Consider the following 15355-nt stretch of genomic DNA (forward strand, 5'->3'; position numbering starts at 1 on the left):
ACCCTGGATGAAAACAGAATGGCTGGTGCTGGGAGGGTTCGGACACAAAGCTGGGAGACCCTTCTCAGAGATAACGTCTGTGTTTCATGGGAGTGTATGTCCCCCTGTTCAGCAGAGCTAACAGCAGCTTCGGCGGTGAGGTTTAAGATGTGGGAAATGGTTTGAGGAGAAAGGGATAATATTTTGCCCTGTGCTGCTTCCCCAGTCAAATTTGGAACCCCAACAGCAGTTTAATAAACAACAAAGGGTGATCCAATCACGGATTACCTGCGTCTCATGCACTTTGGGCCTGAAACTCAAATAGCCTAGCTGCACTTATTCACACTCCACTAACTTCTTGCTTAGATTACTGTGATGCATTCTACCTGAGGCTGTCTTACAAAACAGACTAAAAACTCGAGGTGTTCCACAACAGGGAAGCCAGATTGTTAACAGGGACTGGCCAATATGTTCCTACTACACCGGCACTTTGCCATCTGCACTGGCTGCCAGGCTGTTTCTGGGTCAACTTGAAAGTGCCAGTATTAACATTTAATGACCTCAATGGCTTGGAGCCAGGTTACCTGAAGGATCACCTCCTCTCAGGTATACCTGCCTGGATCCTAAGAGCATCTTCAGAGGCTCTTCTTCAGGTACTCTCCCAAATAAAGTGAGATGGGTGACCACTAGGGAGAGGGCCTTTTTCTGAATCAACACCAGGATGGCACTTTGGTTGCACAATGCCTTCCCCAGAGAAGCTTGCCTGGCACTTACATTGCAGTTTTTTGGCGGCAGTGGAGACCTTTTCTTACTTCCGCACTTTTTTATTTTTAAAACCCTGTTTTTATATCTTGGTTAATGCTGTTTCTGTGCTGTTGATTTTATTCTGATGTAGATTTAATTTGGTTTTTTTTATTTCATTTATTTATTACATTTATATCCTACCTTCCCTCCAAGGTGTCACCGCCATTTTATCCTCAAAACAACCCTGTGAGCTGGGTTAAGAGGTGATGACTGGCCCAAGGTCACCCAGTAACCTTTGTGGCTGAATGGGGGTTTAAACCCTGGTCCCTAGGCCCTACACTCCAATATTCTAACCACTTTACCACACTGGCTTTTTTGAATGTTGTGTTTTTATATTTTAAAAATTGTACAACAGTCAGATAACTTACTGTTAATGGATGGTATAAAAATGTTGCAAATAAACCAGTAAGTAGTTCCAATTCCAGAGTCATCTGTGTAGAGTAGGACAAGAACTTAAGACAAATCCAGTCTTAAGTCTCGGCCTCACTGTTCTGGAAGTGGAGGCTGAATTCATTTAGAACACACACATATACACAGTGGGAGGAATTCTGCGAAGCACTATGGCAATCATTCTGTCAGTGAATGCTTTTCAGTTTGCTAGATAGAATGATCCCCTCCTTCCCTCTTGTGCACTGTTCTGGGGGTTCTCCTGACCCCCAAGCCAATTTTGGGATGGGGTACAGGGGAGGAAAGTGGGGGGCGGTCCCATTGCACTAGCAGAAGTCCTTGTGCAGGCTAGTGGGACTTGTTAGTTGAATCTTCCTGTCGTGTGTGTGTGTGTGTGTGTGGGAGAGAGAGAGAGAGAGAACACTTTTGAAATAGAAACGGAATATGGTCAGATGTGCCTAATCCAGAATAAAGACCTTGCTTCCTCCAGACTTTATGGGAATATATACTGTGAATTATTATTATACTGAGCAACCCTGATAGCACTCACCATCAGCATCTCACTGGTCAGGGAGTTTACAAGGTCCGAGACGGATGAGCGAGGCTCTGTTTTATGGTCAGACTCCTCGTGTTGTGTCTGTCCTGGCACAGGAGCTGTGTTTACCGCTTTGCCACCAGAGGGCAACCTGGGAGAGATAGGAGAAGCACATTATGCATACGCTTTGGAGACAACAGAAATACAGGATTCAAGACAAGGAGGAAAAACATAGCTCGTGGCAGAACTAGAGAACTGAGGGCTAAACCTCCAGTACAAGTCTGATAACCCATCTCATTTCTGTGATCCCCCCTACAACTTACCCCTGTGGAATCCCAAACCAGCTTTACGTACTTGCTTTTTCAATGTTTATTTCGAGCCTTTGGACTCAGCAACCTTCTCTTCTTCTGTCCCTTCTCTCCTCTCTCCCTGTCCTTTATTGACATTTAAGTTGTTAACCCTGTGAGGAGATGGGTCTGTCCCTTTTCTATGTCACACTCAATGAATAAATAAAACACCCACCATATCACTTCATTCTTGCTCAGGGTCTTTCCTGGTTCTGATTTTAAGATTATCACATACACACACCCCTTCCATTTGGATGGACCATCTCCCCACCACCAAAAGACCCCATATGAAACTACATGCCTTTCTCCTTCTGAGTATTTAGATACCATTTCTGTGCTGTGTCAATACATATGGGATTGAGCTGGAAAGGGCATACTGAAGCTTCATAGTTGTAGGCTGGTCTGTGCTGGTACTTCTTGCAAACTCTCTTCCTGCCTCTCCAGTCCATTAACCTTCTCCAAATACAAACATTCCCTTTCACAAAGAGGCAACCACCTTTGTTTGCTTTCCTCGACAGGCAATTTCTGAAATGACGTACGACCAGATGGTTTCTCTGCCAGCCTCAGTGTATGAAGAGTTTCCAAGAAACTGAGCACTGGGTGTTGACGGGATGTCTCACAAGGGCCCAGGGAAAGAGCAGAGTGGGGCTACTCTGCCTGGGTCAGGTTAGGTCTTTAGTTCAAACCTTGGCCACAGTTAATTAACTCCGCAACACCTCATCTTTTGCCAGGTAGGCTTGGGGAATGCTGTTTTGGCTAGTCATCAATTATGCCTCCCGGTGCCATTTCATATTGGGCATAACGTGGCAGCTGCTTTTCAAGAAGTTACTTTTATTTACCACGCAGAGGGAAATTGATAAGTGGTAGCACCCTTGGAAATCCCCTCCATTGATTGGTTTCCGTTTTGTTCCCACAGCAGCATTGCTACAAATAAGCAATGTGATTAAGGAAGCAACTGTCTTATTGCATACACATACAAATGTGCCTTCTTCCAGGGTCCTGTGAGCAAAACATTCCACTCCTAGCTCCATGGCTGCATTCAAAACACGCCTGATTTTATGCCTCTCCCTTCAATTTTCAGGAAGGCTATTGCAAGCTCTCCAGAAGATCCAAGCATGATATGGGCTGCTTCAGTGGTCTCATCATGTCAACTGACACTTGCGACACAGTCACAAACAGATCAATGATCTCCCTCACAAGAATGTGGGAGCTCAAATTATCCAGGGCAGGCAAATTGCTACACCTAGGATAAGGAGGTGGAGCTCTACAGGAAGCCAAGAGAAAGACATGAGCCAGGAGGAAGAGAGAGGAGCTGGCATTAAGCAGAAGGCTGGAAAGGGCACATATAGGAGGAGAGACATAAACTTGCTCCTTGCCCAAGGAAAGGATATTGCAATGGATGCACAAGGAGACAGCTGGCCACAATTACAGACTGCTGGACACACAACGCAGGCATAGAAAGGCCCACACACTGATATATAAAGATACTGAAGAGAGTGTGTACACCACCTGTCTGGATGGGTACAAGGAAAATGCAGATAAACAAGGAACAACTCCATGTTACATGTACTGAGGGTGCAGGCATGGGAAGCTGGAAATTTGCCCCTTTCTGGATCTAGCCAAAATTGTCTAAGTGAAGAAGATGCTGAGCCCAGAAACACCAACAGAATGTACTTTGCTTAGAATATGCAATTGAGCATGATGAGCGGTTGGGCGGTGTGTTTGTTACTAGCTTGAACAGCTGGTGGGCTGTGGTGCAAGTATTTGGGCTCAGAAACCCGCTCTTTCAATGTAGCTCTGTGCGAATTCCATGACAGAGTGACGATCGTCATAGTGGGAGGCGGTTCATGTGCACCCTAGTGTGAACTGAGCTCCTGTAGGCAACGGCGTAACCAGCTGCTCGGGTGCCTGGTGGGGGGGCGTGTCCTGCAGCTGGGGGCGGGGCGATCCCTGCCCGTGGGGTCGTGGTGAGCTGCCCATGGGGGTGTGGCAATCCGCACATGGGGGTGTGGTGAGCCTCTCTGACGCCTCCCCCTCAGTTGTAGGGCGGCTGAGAAAGAGGCAGTAGGCAGATGCAAGTCCCACACTGCTGTTTCAGGCAGTGCAGGACCTGCAGGCACCTAAGCCACCACGTCACTCCTAAAAAAATTCATAAGCCCAATTAAAAAAAACCAAACTCATTTTGTCACACACACCCTCAGTGATGACACCTGGGGTGGCCCACATCCCCCGCACCCCCCTTCCTCCACCACTGCCTGTAGGTTGCTGGAGGCAGAGCAAGTTTGTTCACACCGCAGCCGTGAGAATGTTGGGGTTGAACATGGGAGAGCCAGACTCAAATTCTCACTCCGTCATAAAGCCCAGGGGTAGTGATAGGTCAAGCTATTGTTGAGGAAAGGATAGGAAATCAGCACACAGTCCCACTCCCCACCCCATGCAGCAATGTAACTAATGAAAAGGCCTGAAGAAAAAGAATTGCCCATAAGCTTGTCGTTCTAGCCTTCTCTGTGCGTGCGTGCGTGCATGCGTGCATGTGTGTGTGTGCATGCGCACACCACTGTGGTGACAGACTCCTCTCTCAGTCTATGCACATTCATGTTGAAGATTGAAAAGACATAGAAAGCTGACTTATACCACATCAGACTACTCATCCATCTCTCCCAGCACTGCTTAATCTGACTAGCAGCGGCTCTCTAGGGCCTCAGGCAGAAGACTTCTTCTCATCACCTGCCCCCTGATTCTTTGAACTGGAGCTAGCTGCCAGGGATTGAGCCTGGAAGCTTTCGTATGCAAAGCAAGGGCTCTATCACTGAGCTTAACTGCACATGTGGAGGGCTCTCAGCATGCATTCAGAAATGAAAAATCAAGGTTTCCAAAGATGCAGAGAGGAGCCCTTCATGATAAGAATGACACCTGCCAATAATGGACAGTTTCTGGATTAAATTTGATCAGCTGGACCTCATTCACACAAGTTTTCTATAGGATGTGGGGGCAGGGGGAGGAGGAAAGCCTAAGAAAAATGCAGACACGCATTGTTCAGAGGCAGACAAATAATATAAAGGAGATGCTGACCAAGATGGAAAACCCAAAGACATTGATTATATACAGATAGCCTCTTGACATATCACAAAGATGATATAATAACCACAAAGAGAGAGACGAGCATATGCCAATGGACTTATGTAATGGCTCATTACATGCGCATCTCCAGGCACGCTGACATGCAGACACATCACACACAAGATCCAAACACACTGATACCCATCAATAAATACAGCAATACACATACACATAAATAGATCAACAAGCATCAGGCTCATGCAGAGGGACAGACTCTTGGGTGGGAAATTCTAGATATAAAGATTACACCCTGAGGAAGACTGACACATACAAAGATGCTGGGTGTACACTGACATACAGACTAGCACATGCATGCACAGATAAAGGAGACCAGAATAGCTGGAGACCAAAAAAAGAAAAAAAGAAAAAAAAAGTTAAAAATAAAGTGAGAGCAAATGTGTGTGTGTGTGTGTGTATGTGTGTGATTGACTGTCAGAAGGTATGACAAATCCAGAGTTATTTTTGCAACCCCAGAGTACTGGATCAGCTGCAAGGCTGTCTGGGAGTTGGTGAGTGCTGCAGAAGTCACAGAATAAAGAGAGAGAGAGAGAGAGAGAGAGAAGCGAGAGAAGAGAGAGAAAGAAAGAAGAGAGGGTGCCTTTCATCCCAGGATCTGCAGGATGCCTCCTGCTGGAACGGAAAGAGGGTGGAGAAAAGTGTAGCAGGAGAGAAACACACAACCATATGCACACACACACATCCACACACACACACACACAAACCACAAAGATTCGTAGAGGAGGAACAGCCACCACACACAGAGAACAAGGCACTGGACTGGAGCTGCCGAGGTTGACAAGGGGGAAAGTTCAGGCAGCAACAAGAGCAGCAAGGCTAGAAGAAGGAAGAGGAGAAAGTGCAAGGAGGATGAGGGTGAGGATATATTACATTGGGGTATGGGATGGCAGAACATCGTGTGATCACTGCTGAGGAGAGGAGAGACTGAGGTAAAAGGGATTTCAATGCAACCAGAACAACCCCTCCCTCCCTCACAGCAAGCCCCCAAAGACTGCATCACAAGCCCCTCTGCAATCATTGTACAATCATCAACATTCCATAGGCCAGGCAGGCAGAAAAGGTGGCTGGGGGGCAGGCGGGCAAATAAAAAGAGGCAAGAGAATGTGGAAGAGAGGCGTAGGGAAGCAGTATGGCGAGTGTGCAGAGGAAGCAAGGGAGAAGTTGACCACAGGTGGAGAGGGAAGAAGCAGAGACAATATTCCACAAGGAAGGCAGGGAGGGGAACAGGTTGAAAGACAGAGCTTGAGACAGATGCCCAATTCAGACATTACTGAGTCTGGTGGTAGCTGCCAAGATCCCCACTGCTCCATCGCAGGAGGCTTTAGTAATGCATTAGGCTCTGATCATAGATGGGTATGCTGATCACATCACTCTTTCCCACACTGTCAGCCTCCAGAGAGAGGGGGAGCAGTGGTTTGGAAAGGAATGGTGTGACCAGTGGAGCAGCTTGCGATCAGAGCTGAATGCATTACCAAGGAGATGGGGGACCAAACTAATACGTGGGAAGTTGTTTTCCTGAATCTCAGTAAAGTATCAAGGGCCTCACAGGAAAACAAGAAAGGCAGGTGGTAACCATGACTTCTTCTGATTCAGAAAGTTGTGTTTTTTTCCCTAAATATCAGATACAGGAACTGAAGACAGGAAGCTCTGAGAGATGCTGAGTTCCTGAGGCACAGACAAATGAACAGTTCATATCTCCTTACATCTCCATTGATTCTGCTATCCTGCATGAGATCTGCACAACATTTGGGATTAGGTTTAGGTTTCCTTGTCTGACCGGGCCTGTGGCACCAAAATTTCTCCATTAAGTTATTTGTTGAGACACGACACAAGGACACATTCCAGATTAAACTGACAACATACCCTCCAATCGTCCCTATTTTCCGGTAACATTCCTAGAATTACAAAAGCCATCCTGGCTTCTGCTTTGATTCCAGAATGTCCCAGGGATGAGCTGGTGCTGGCATTTGCAGTGGTGCCGCGCTCTCACGCAAGTCAGAACACAACACCCAAAAGTGTCTTTTGGTGCTGCACTCTCACATGAGCCACCTGACTTGTGTGACACCAAAAGAGGTGTGGTCCCTATTTTCATCAGGGGAATGTTGGAGGGTATGTGACAGCCGTAAGTGCAAGATTACAATAATAAAAATTTCAGTATGAGCTCTGAGTTTTCTGCTCCCACAGTGTGACTGTACAGAAGTTAATAGAAGCTTGGAAGTCTAGAAAGACAATTGTTGCATGCCTGTACTAAAGCAGGAGTGGGGAGCTAGTAGTCCAGGGGTCAGATGTGAGCTGGGAGCCTCTCCATCTGGCCCATCGCAACCTCCCGCCACTCCTTTGGTGCCAATGGAAGAGTCTCCTAATCTCAACGGTTGCACAGGGAGTGTTTTTTGTGTGGAAGGGTGGCTTGCAGCTGCCTCTACATCCTTTGGACTGCAGTGCCCCTTATAACCCCGCCCCAAATTAAGTTAATTAGGTTTGAAAAGAGCCTTCCATCGGTGGCCCAGAAAATGATATACAGTGAGGGCCAAGCTTTCAAAAGAAGTGAGAATAATCTAAACCCCCTGCTTTGGGCAAACTGGAGAGCCTTCATTTCCTCATATTAACCATGAAAGAAGCTTACAAAAGCACAGCTCTTTCTCTGTGGGATTCTCTCTAGACTAACAATATGAAATGGAAAAGGCTCTTCAGAGCCAATCCCTGCAAAACATCTCTTACACATACAGTGGCCATTTGCCCTTACACATACAGTGGCCATTTGCCCAACTCCTTCTGGTCTTGAAATTATGGGAATCATTGTGTGATGGATGCAATAAACACATGTAGGTTTCTTATTACTGAAGCTGGTTACAAGAGAGAATGTTCTCATCAAGCTGGGACTGGGGCGGCCTGATTATGTAGGAGGTAGAGGGTTTTCCCAGATGGGATGTGCACAGAATGGGCATGTGCCAGTCGTAGGTACTTCCTCTCCCCCTGAATTGTTATGGCCTAATAGGACTCTTTGTTCACCTGCTACTACTTAAAATTGCAGGTTGAAAAAGCAAGGATCAACTATGCAATTGGATGATCAAATGGAAAGTGCTAAAATATGTAGTGAAATATAGCCTCAGCAAGGTAAAAATAGTCAGCAGGCGAGAACGGTGCCAGTTAATTAATGCACTGATCATGTGAAACCTGCTCCTTCGCACCTCCTCTCCTTAAAAGATGGAATTTAACGTACATGTGGAAGTGTTTGAGGCCTCTGCTTCTAGCTAGGCACTTCCTCTCCGAGAACCTATTTTGTAAGTCACACAATATGACCCTGTTAGATCCCATTAGTCAAGTGAGGGAGTGTATGGGAAGGGGAAAACAAGGAAGGAGAGACTATTCTTGCTTCATAGGGAGCAACCTGCAGGTCCTGAGGGTAGCTCTGAATTAGGAGTGTCAGTGTGCCTACTGCATCTTCAGGAGAAGGATGTGCTGCACCCAGGTAGTTTGAGATAGGCCGTATTATGATCAGGGTCCCCAACGTATTAGTCTTCCTAATGCTAAATTCCAGACCTGCCAAAAGGGGCCAGTCACAATATTGGTAGCCATGGAGTCCAGGGCAAATATCTTATGTACCTGACAGCAGCAGTGATATATTCTACACATGGTTTTTGTTTGCAATCATGAAATTAATTAACACGACTAAGCTAGGTCCATTAATTGCAATGGGTCCACCTGACCACCACCCTTAATTTATTATTATTGTCTTTTTACTGCCAGGAAGGCAGAGAGGCGCTTGTGGAATCATCTGCTTTGGGTGCCACTCAGCTTTGGGTATTATACACTTTAGCTTGGTGGGGTGGGGGTGGGGGTGGGTTGGATACTATTTGCCTCAGAGAGCAAAATGTATTGGCCCAACCCTGCACACTCCTCACACACTTACTATTGGACTGGACAGGGAAGAGAGAAGGAACTGGATGGAGCTGAAGAGATGTAAAATGGGGAGGGTTTATATGAGGATACATTCCCACCAGAGTACGCGCTTGTGAAAGGAATTGCCATTTTTCCCCAAAGGGAGCTGACCATCAGGGAGGAAATGAGGTTCCAAGCAGGAGGGAAGAATATTGCTAGACTGGCTTAGATGTTGCACCAGGCCCAACGCTGGAGCTTCCTTGATTTCCTGCACCAGCCTTCCAACTCTCATGAAGGACAGCCCCTCGTGAGGCTTTCTTTCCTCTTGCCGAAAGCCCCTGTCTCCTACTCATACCTCTTGTCCCCCTGAGAGTTCTGGTTCTGTTGGTTTCCAGTGGTTTGAAGATCAGGTATATTGGCAAAGTCGTCCTGTTCTGAAAGCCCCAAAACAAGGGACAACACCACCATGCGGCCTTCCCTGTCCAGAGGGGATCCAGCCAGGGGAGCGATGAGGCCCCAGGTTCAGTGAGCAGTAGGCAGGTTGAAAAACGACAGACAGACAGAAAAGAGAAAAAGAAGAACAGAGCATAAGAAATGAAACTGGAGAGAAAACAGCATCGTAGCACTACAATGAAAAGAGATTTTTAATATCTATCTGCTGTACAAAGCATTAAATCCTCAGGCTTTCTGGGTACAATTCAGAGGCGAGAGAGAGCACTGGAAGCAGATGAATCACCATGATACTGTGTAGGAAGGGCTGCACAAGACTGTGCCCTTGGAGTGTCTAAATGTGCAAATATCCTGGAGACAAAGCAAGGTTGCCATTATGGCCTCTTTTTTTGCATAGAACAGCAACTTCATCTGCCTCCAGAGGCATCGATTTATCCATAAACCACACGAATATGAACTTCAAAATAAACCAACATTATGAAGTTAGTCTTCTCCTGAAACTGTGGGTGTCTAACATGGAAAGACAGTGATGTGGATATATCACCTAACGTCACCTCACCTCTGCATTAAGTAGTGATTCCATGTACTACACCCAGGTACTGATCCAAGAAGCTGCTGCTGCTATGAGAGGCATGAGGGTGAGCTAAGATGACACTTCTGAAGATGAGGAGTGCCTAAAATTTGGTGTAGAAGGCAAGACTGCCTGGTGACTTTGTGATATGCACATAATTAACACCAATTGTGACTCATTGCTGGATGGTACTTAAAGATGGTACAGGTTAGGAACAAGGAATGGAGGTTAGTGATCTCATAGCTACTACTTTTTCATGATTATCATTCTTTGAAACCAAAGATGGCTGCAGGAAGCGTCATTGTTGCTAGTTTGAAAAAGCAGCATCACACAAATAGCTGAACTATTTGCTGCTGTGTTGCACAGAATATTAGCTTGCTGCTAGATTGTTGGTACAGCCGTTAGGTGTGGTGGGGTTCTCAGCAACTAACAGCAAGATGGCTTTGCAGCAGGAGACTATCTGAGCTTCTGCTGAATGTGGAAGCTGTTGGAATTGTGCAAAAATGAGTTAGTATGGGATTAGAAACATTGAATGATTGCAGGTGATTGATACTGGGCAACAGTAGCTGTAGAAGACAATGAAAAACAATGGGAGGGCTGCTTTTCTTTTTAAAATTTGCCGCAAGATGTATATCGACTGGAGCTTCAATTCTGTAATGTAAGCAGCAAGCTAGAGTGGCTGGAGCATTTATTTAATGCCTGATTTGAAAGTGGATCAGTATTGAACAAGAGGAATCCCTAAGGGAATCAATATACTGTATTTGTTCAAGTCTAATGCGCCATCGAATCTAATGCACACCTCAATTTTCAAAACCTTGAAACAAAAAAACAACAACAACTATTTGCTGGCGAATGTAAATGTGCCATCGAATCTAATGCACACCTTAATTTTTGCAACGTAATTTGGCCAAAAAGGGGGAGCATTAGATTCGAATAAATATGGTATACAGCAAATTGACAATGACTGTTACAACTTTCAGTTCAGGGATTTCCTGGGAGAATTCCATGTTCCCCCATCCACCTTGTGGTACAGGATGGAGAAACATGCTTAAATCCTTGGGACGAATTTCATCTGCGACTGCACTGAGTGATGTCATGGCAGAGTGAAACTCCACCAGCAGGGCACAGGTAGTCACTTTGAAGCATGACCCTTATAAACCTGTGTCAGCTTTGTGCTCATTTCTGCAGAGGGCCTGGGGGATTTTCAGATCTGAACAGGAACAAGCTCCTTCTTCGTCTTTTTTTTTTTTTTTTTGGCCGTTGTTTGAAAGCAGCTGCCCTATGTGGCCCCAGGCTGTTGAGGGTGGTGCAAACAAGAAACAGTGCCGCGACCCCAGTTCAAGTGCTGTGCCTCTCCCAACAAAGTGTGATGTACCCGCTCTCTGACATGCATGCACCGCTACTCATCACGCCTTGTGAAACCTTTCACTTCTCTGAATTCAGAATGGGTCAGTGCACTCATAAGACTGGAAAAGGTGCTGGGGGAAAAGCTCTGGCCAGGGAATCTGTGTAATTAGATTTGAAGCTGTTGAGCTGCATGTATGGGGGGAGATCAGATAAGCACGATGTTTGTGGAGTGTGAGAGAGAGCAAGAAATAGCAGGAATTGTGACAGGCCAAGCAGCATGCTGAAACCAAATATATCCAGGTAGGAGCATCATTATCTGTTCTTTCCTCTTTTCCCTCAGAGATTGAAGGATGTCTAATAAATAGATCATAATATAGTCCCTTTGATAGTAATCAGACAAGGTGCCTGGCTTCAATATTAAAATACAAAGCCACCTGAAGCTTGCTGCGTTCTGGCTCAAATCTTGCTGCTAGCTTACAGTCTGACCTTGAGGAAAGACTAAGCCTATCTGTGCCTCATTTGATTTGCCCAGTCTGTAAACAGGAAGAAGATTGTGTGGAAGCTCCAATATTGAGAGAAATAATCCATGACAGCCAAAATGTTGGGAAGCAGAAGTGCTGAAGAACTGAAGTCCTTCAGCTGAGCCTATATGCTAAAAGTTGGCCACTTTCCTGCTCTCTACTATGGCTGCAATCACCCTGGGACTAAGCCCCACTGAATTCAGTAGGGCACCTCTGAGTAGACATGGTTGGGCCTTTTGGACCCAACTCTCCTCAAGCTGTTTCTATCCCAGAACATAGCCTGAAATTTCTGGATGGATTGGTTGCAGTCAGCTTGTTACAGCCAGGAAGTCAGGTGAATAAATGGAAATGAAATTGAGTATAAGAATTAGTTTTGCTGCGATAATATTCCCCTGATTTTTCAGAAGGGCTGAGCCGAGCATGCATAAGAGTAATTTTCATGGGGAGATGAAATCTGTTCCCCCTCCTCTGAAAAGAAGAACATTTCGTTTTATGCAAGTTCACTTGATCATACAAACACAGCTGGCATGATGCACCCTGGTCTATTATCTTTGCTTTTCACATACTGTGGTCTGAATGATACTAATAGTTGGGAGTATTGAGATTCATAGAATCTGGCTGGACAAGATGACCTTCAGCTTTCACTCAGCATTCCATAGTTGTAGCAGCTTAGATTAGTGACTGCTCCCAGGACTCTGCCATTGTGGATTCATAGCCAAAGGGTCTAAATTACTGCAACAAATGGATATAATATGGGTTGGGACTCAGAATAATCTCATTTAACACTACCCAGGTATTTAAATGGATGCAACTACACACTTTCACATAAACCCTGGAAGCTGTCAGCATCAGACAGTGGCTACACGCTGGGAAAGGCTTTGATTGGCTGGCTAGACCTCAGGGAGTTAGGGACTTCCCCAGAGGATTGAGCGGACAGATCAATAGTGGGTCCAATGATCAATAAGCCCAGCTTCTGCACATGCTGCAGAGGGAAGTGAGGGGCAGATGGGTCTCATCAACCTGGAAAGATAACCCATCTAGGAATTGGAAGACTCTGCTCCAAACCTCCACTGCCTTGTGGGATATCTTTGGCAGGAGAAAAGATTAAGGAGTAAGCCCTACACAAATCCGGAGTGGAGTCCCTAAGACAGTTGTATGCCTCCTTCCACTAACTCCTGCAGCCCAGCTGGTGCCAAATGTATTGCTCCACTTTCCTTTGGACTACATCACCGAAGCCAAGAGGAGGGTCTTGTTGAGGGTCTTGTTGCCTGGGCAGCATAGTCTCCACCCTCTACACACTGGTCAGGCTTGTACCTTGGGGAGGTTTACTTCAGTGCTGCTAACACAGCGGTTTGACTTCACCCCCAGAGGCGCATGCCATTGTCTCTCGAAACAGACAGATGCCAGCAACAACAACTTTAGCAGCCTACTCAGATGTGTGTGGGGGGAGGGAACATCTTAATTGCAGCTGAGTGCCTTGACTCTTTACCTGCTCTTTCAAAGACCAAGATGGCAAGCTGGATGCCCAACACCCTTTGCAAACCACCCCATGTCTGTCATAGATCCAGGGTCTAATCTACCTGAACCATCACTCTTTTTGCATTCAGACCCAGCTCTGGGGTGGCCATAAATAGGAGCAGGCTAACTAGCTTTCAGACTGGTACTTTGTTGGTAGACTGTGTAGATGGAATTAATGTGCATGTGAATCAATCAGATCCCATTTTTGCATGCGTACTTCTGTGCACTTTCACAGACACTTGAGCACTTTAAGTTTAAATCTGTCTCAATGCTTCCCTATCCACATTGTGGGCAGTGCTCAAGCCCACTATTTGCACTATATCTGTTGTCCCTTATCAGCAACTGTGCTGCAGCATTCTGCACTACCTGAAGCTTCCATATCAGGTGAAAGGAATGCCCCACATTGCACTGCAGGCATCCAATCTTGAAGTCACCAATGCCTGAACTACTTTGGCCAAGCTCTCCCAGCCCAGGAACAGCCATGTCAAAACTGTCTCCCTTGTCAAAACAGGTAAAAGGTGCTTCTAGCCTCTGAGGCTCCCTGGGCCTCCAGTGACAAAGCTGAATCCCAAAATACTCCCGAACTGCATGACTGCTCCTTCAAGGAGAGTGCACCCCACCCAAAACAGGCAATTGACAAATTTCTCAGACATGGGAACCACTCACCCACAATGCCTCTACCTTGCCTGGATTCAAGCTCAGCTTATTTCCCCTCATCCACCCCATCACTGCATCCAGGCACTGGTCCAGAGCCCACACAGATTCTCCTGATTCAGATATTATGGAGAAACAAAACCGAATGTCATCAGCATACTCATGGCAATTTGCCCCCAAACTCACAATTACTTAATAATCCAGTTCCCAACAAGCACTCTCCAGCCTTGGTGTTTAGCTGTGCAGCAGCAGCAGGAGCAACACCAGATAGGCGCTTTAAAGTGTTGCAAACAGCTGAAGGTCCAACCTTGCTCTTTGGCCTAGATGGTAAATGGCAGGAAGTGCTCTCTACTGTATTCAGAGGGAGGTTCTGCAGAACAGAGGTGCCTGTGCTTCCACCAGGTCAACCAGCCTTTGCCCTGGCAAGGCACTCCTGAGACATGTACTTTGGGAAAGAAAATCTGTTTGAGCCAATGTGGTGGGTCAGAAAACTTGCATTTCAATTTTAAAAAGGAAAAAAAAGGCCATTTTGGCTAGTGTGAAACATGCTTTGGTGGAAGGTTTTTGCTGTGCCATTCCACAGACAAAACAATTTTTTAAAGGTCCAGGTGCACAATTAAGGGAATGCCTGCATGTATATCCAGAGCACCATTTCTAGAATATACAGAGGGCAAGGCAGTAGCAACTGAGGGGAAGAGCGAGAGCCTCTCAGCACATAACACCTCTGCCTATTTGCTACTGGGCCAAGTTCAAGATGTTAGTATATAAAGCCCTTAATGGCTTGGGACCAGTTCACTTGTAGGGTCGCCTTATCCCACATGTGCCCATTAGACTGGCACTTTTACAGGTGTTGTTTAACACTCATTCTGAACTTGTAAGAAATTGATCTTTTAGTGTGGCAGCACGTACCATTTGGAGCTCCCTGCCTGTTGACATCAGGCAGGCATCTTCACTGTATTCCTTCAGGTGCCTACTTAAAACATGTTTGTCTAGGCGAGCCTATTCAGGTGTATAGAAGTTACCTGTGTTTTAGTTTTATAACTGTGTTGATTTATTTATTTTTTAATAAATATGTTTGATACCAGTTTTCAACTGTGTTTTTTATTGATTATTTCAATATTTTATTTTATGTTGTTGTACATCGCTAGAGGATTTTGGTTTTTTCTATTCTAACAGCAAAATCCTATGCATAGGATTGCAGCCTCCAATATATGTTTGGCGTATG

The 15355-nt window shown here is 45.8% G+C and overlaps 1 protein-coding gene across 5 annotated transcripts in view; it reads right to left on the bottom strand.

The window, feature by feature from the left end:
- Positions 1–15355, bottom strand: part of SYT7 (synaptotagmin 7) — a 225035-nt gene that overhangs the window by 33845 nt on the left and 175835 nt on the right. For 3 of the 5 annotated variants that reach the window (XM_083416931.1, XM_083416933.1, XM_083416932.1), the window contains 2 exons: positions 9425–9547; positions 1721–1856 (listed from right to left, as the gene is read on the bottom strand). In XM_083416931.1, coding sequence (XP_083273057.1) covers positions 1721–1856; positions 9425–9547 — 259 coding nt within the window. The remainder of the gene's footprint in view (positions 1–1720; positions 1857–9424; positions 9548–15355) is intronic. The other 2 variants (XM_083416935.1, XM_083416934.1) reach the window with 1 other exon arrangement.

This window comes from Podarcis tiliguerta, assembly GCF_965153285.1.
Source record: "Podarcis tiliguerta genome assembly, chromosome: 1".
NCBI lineage: Eukaryota > Metazoa > Chordata > Lepidosauria > Squamata > Lacertidae > Podarcis > Podarcis tiliguerta.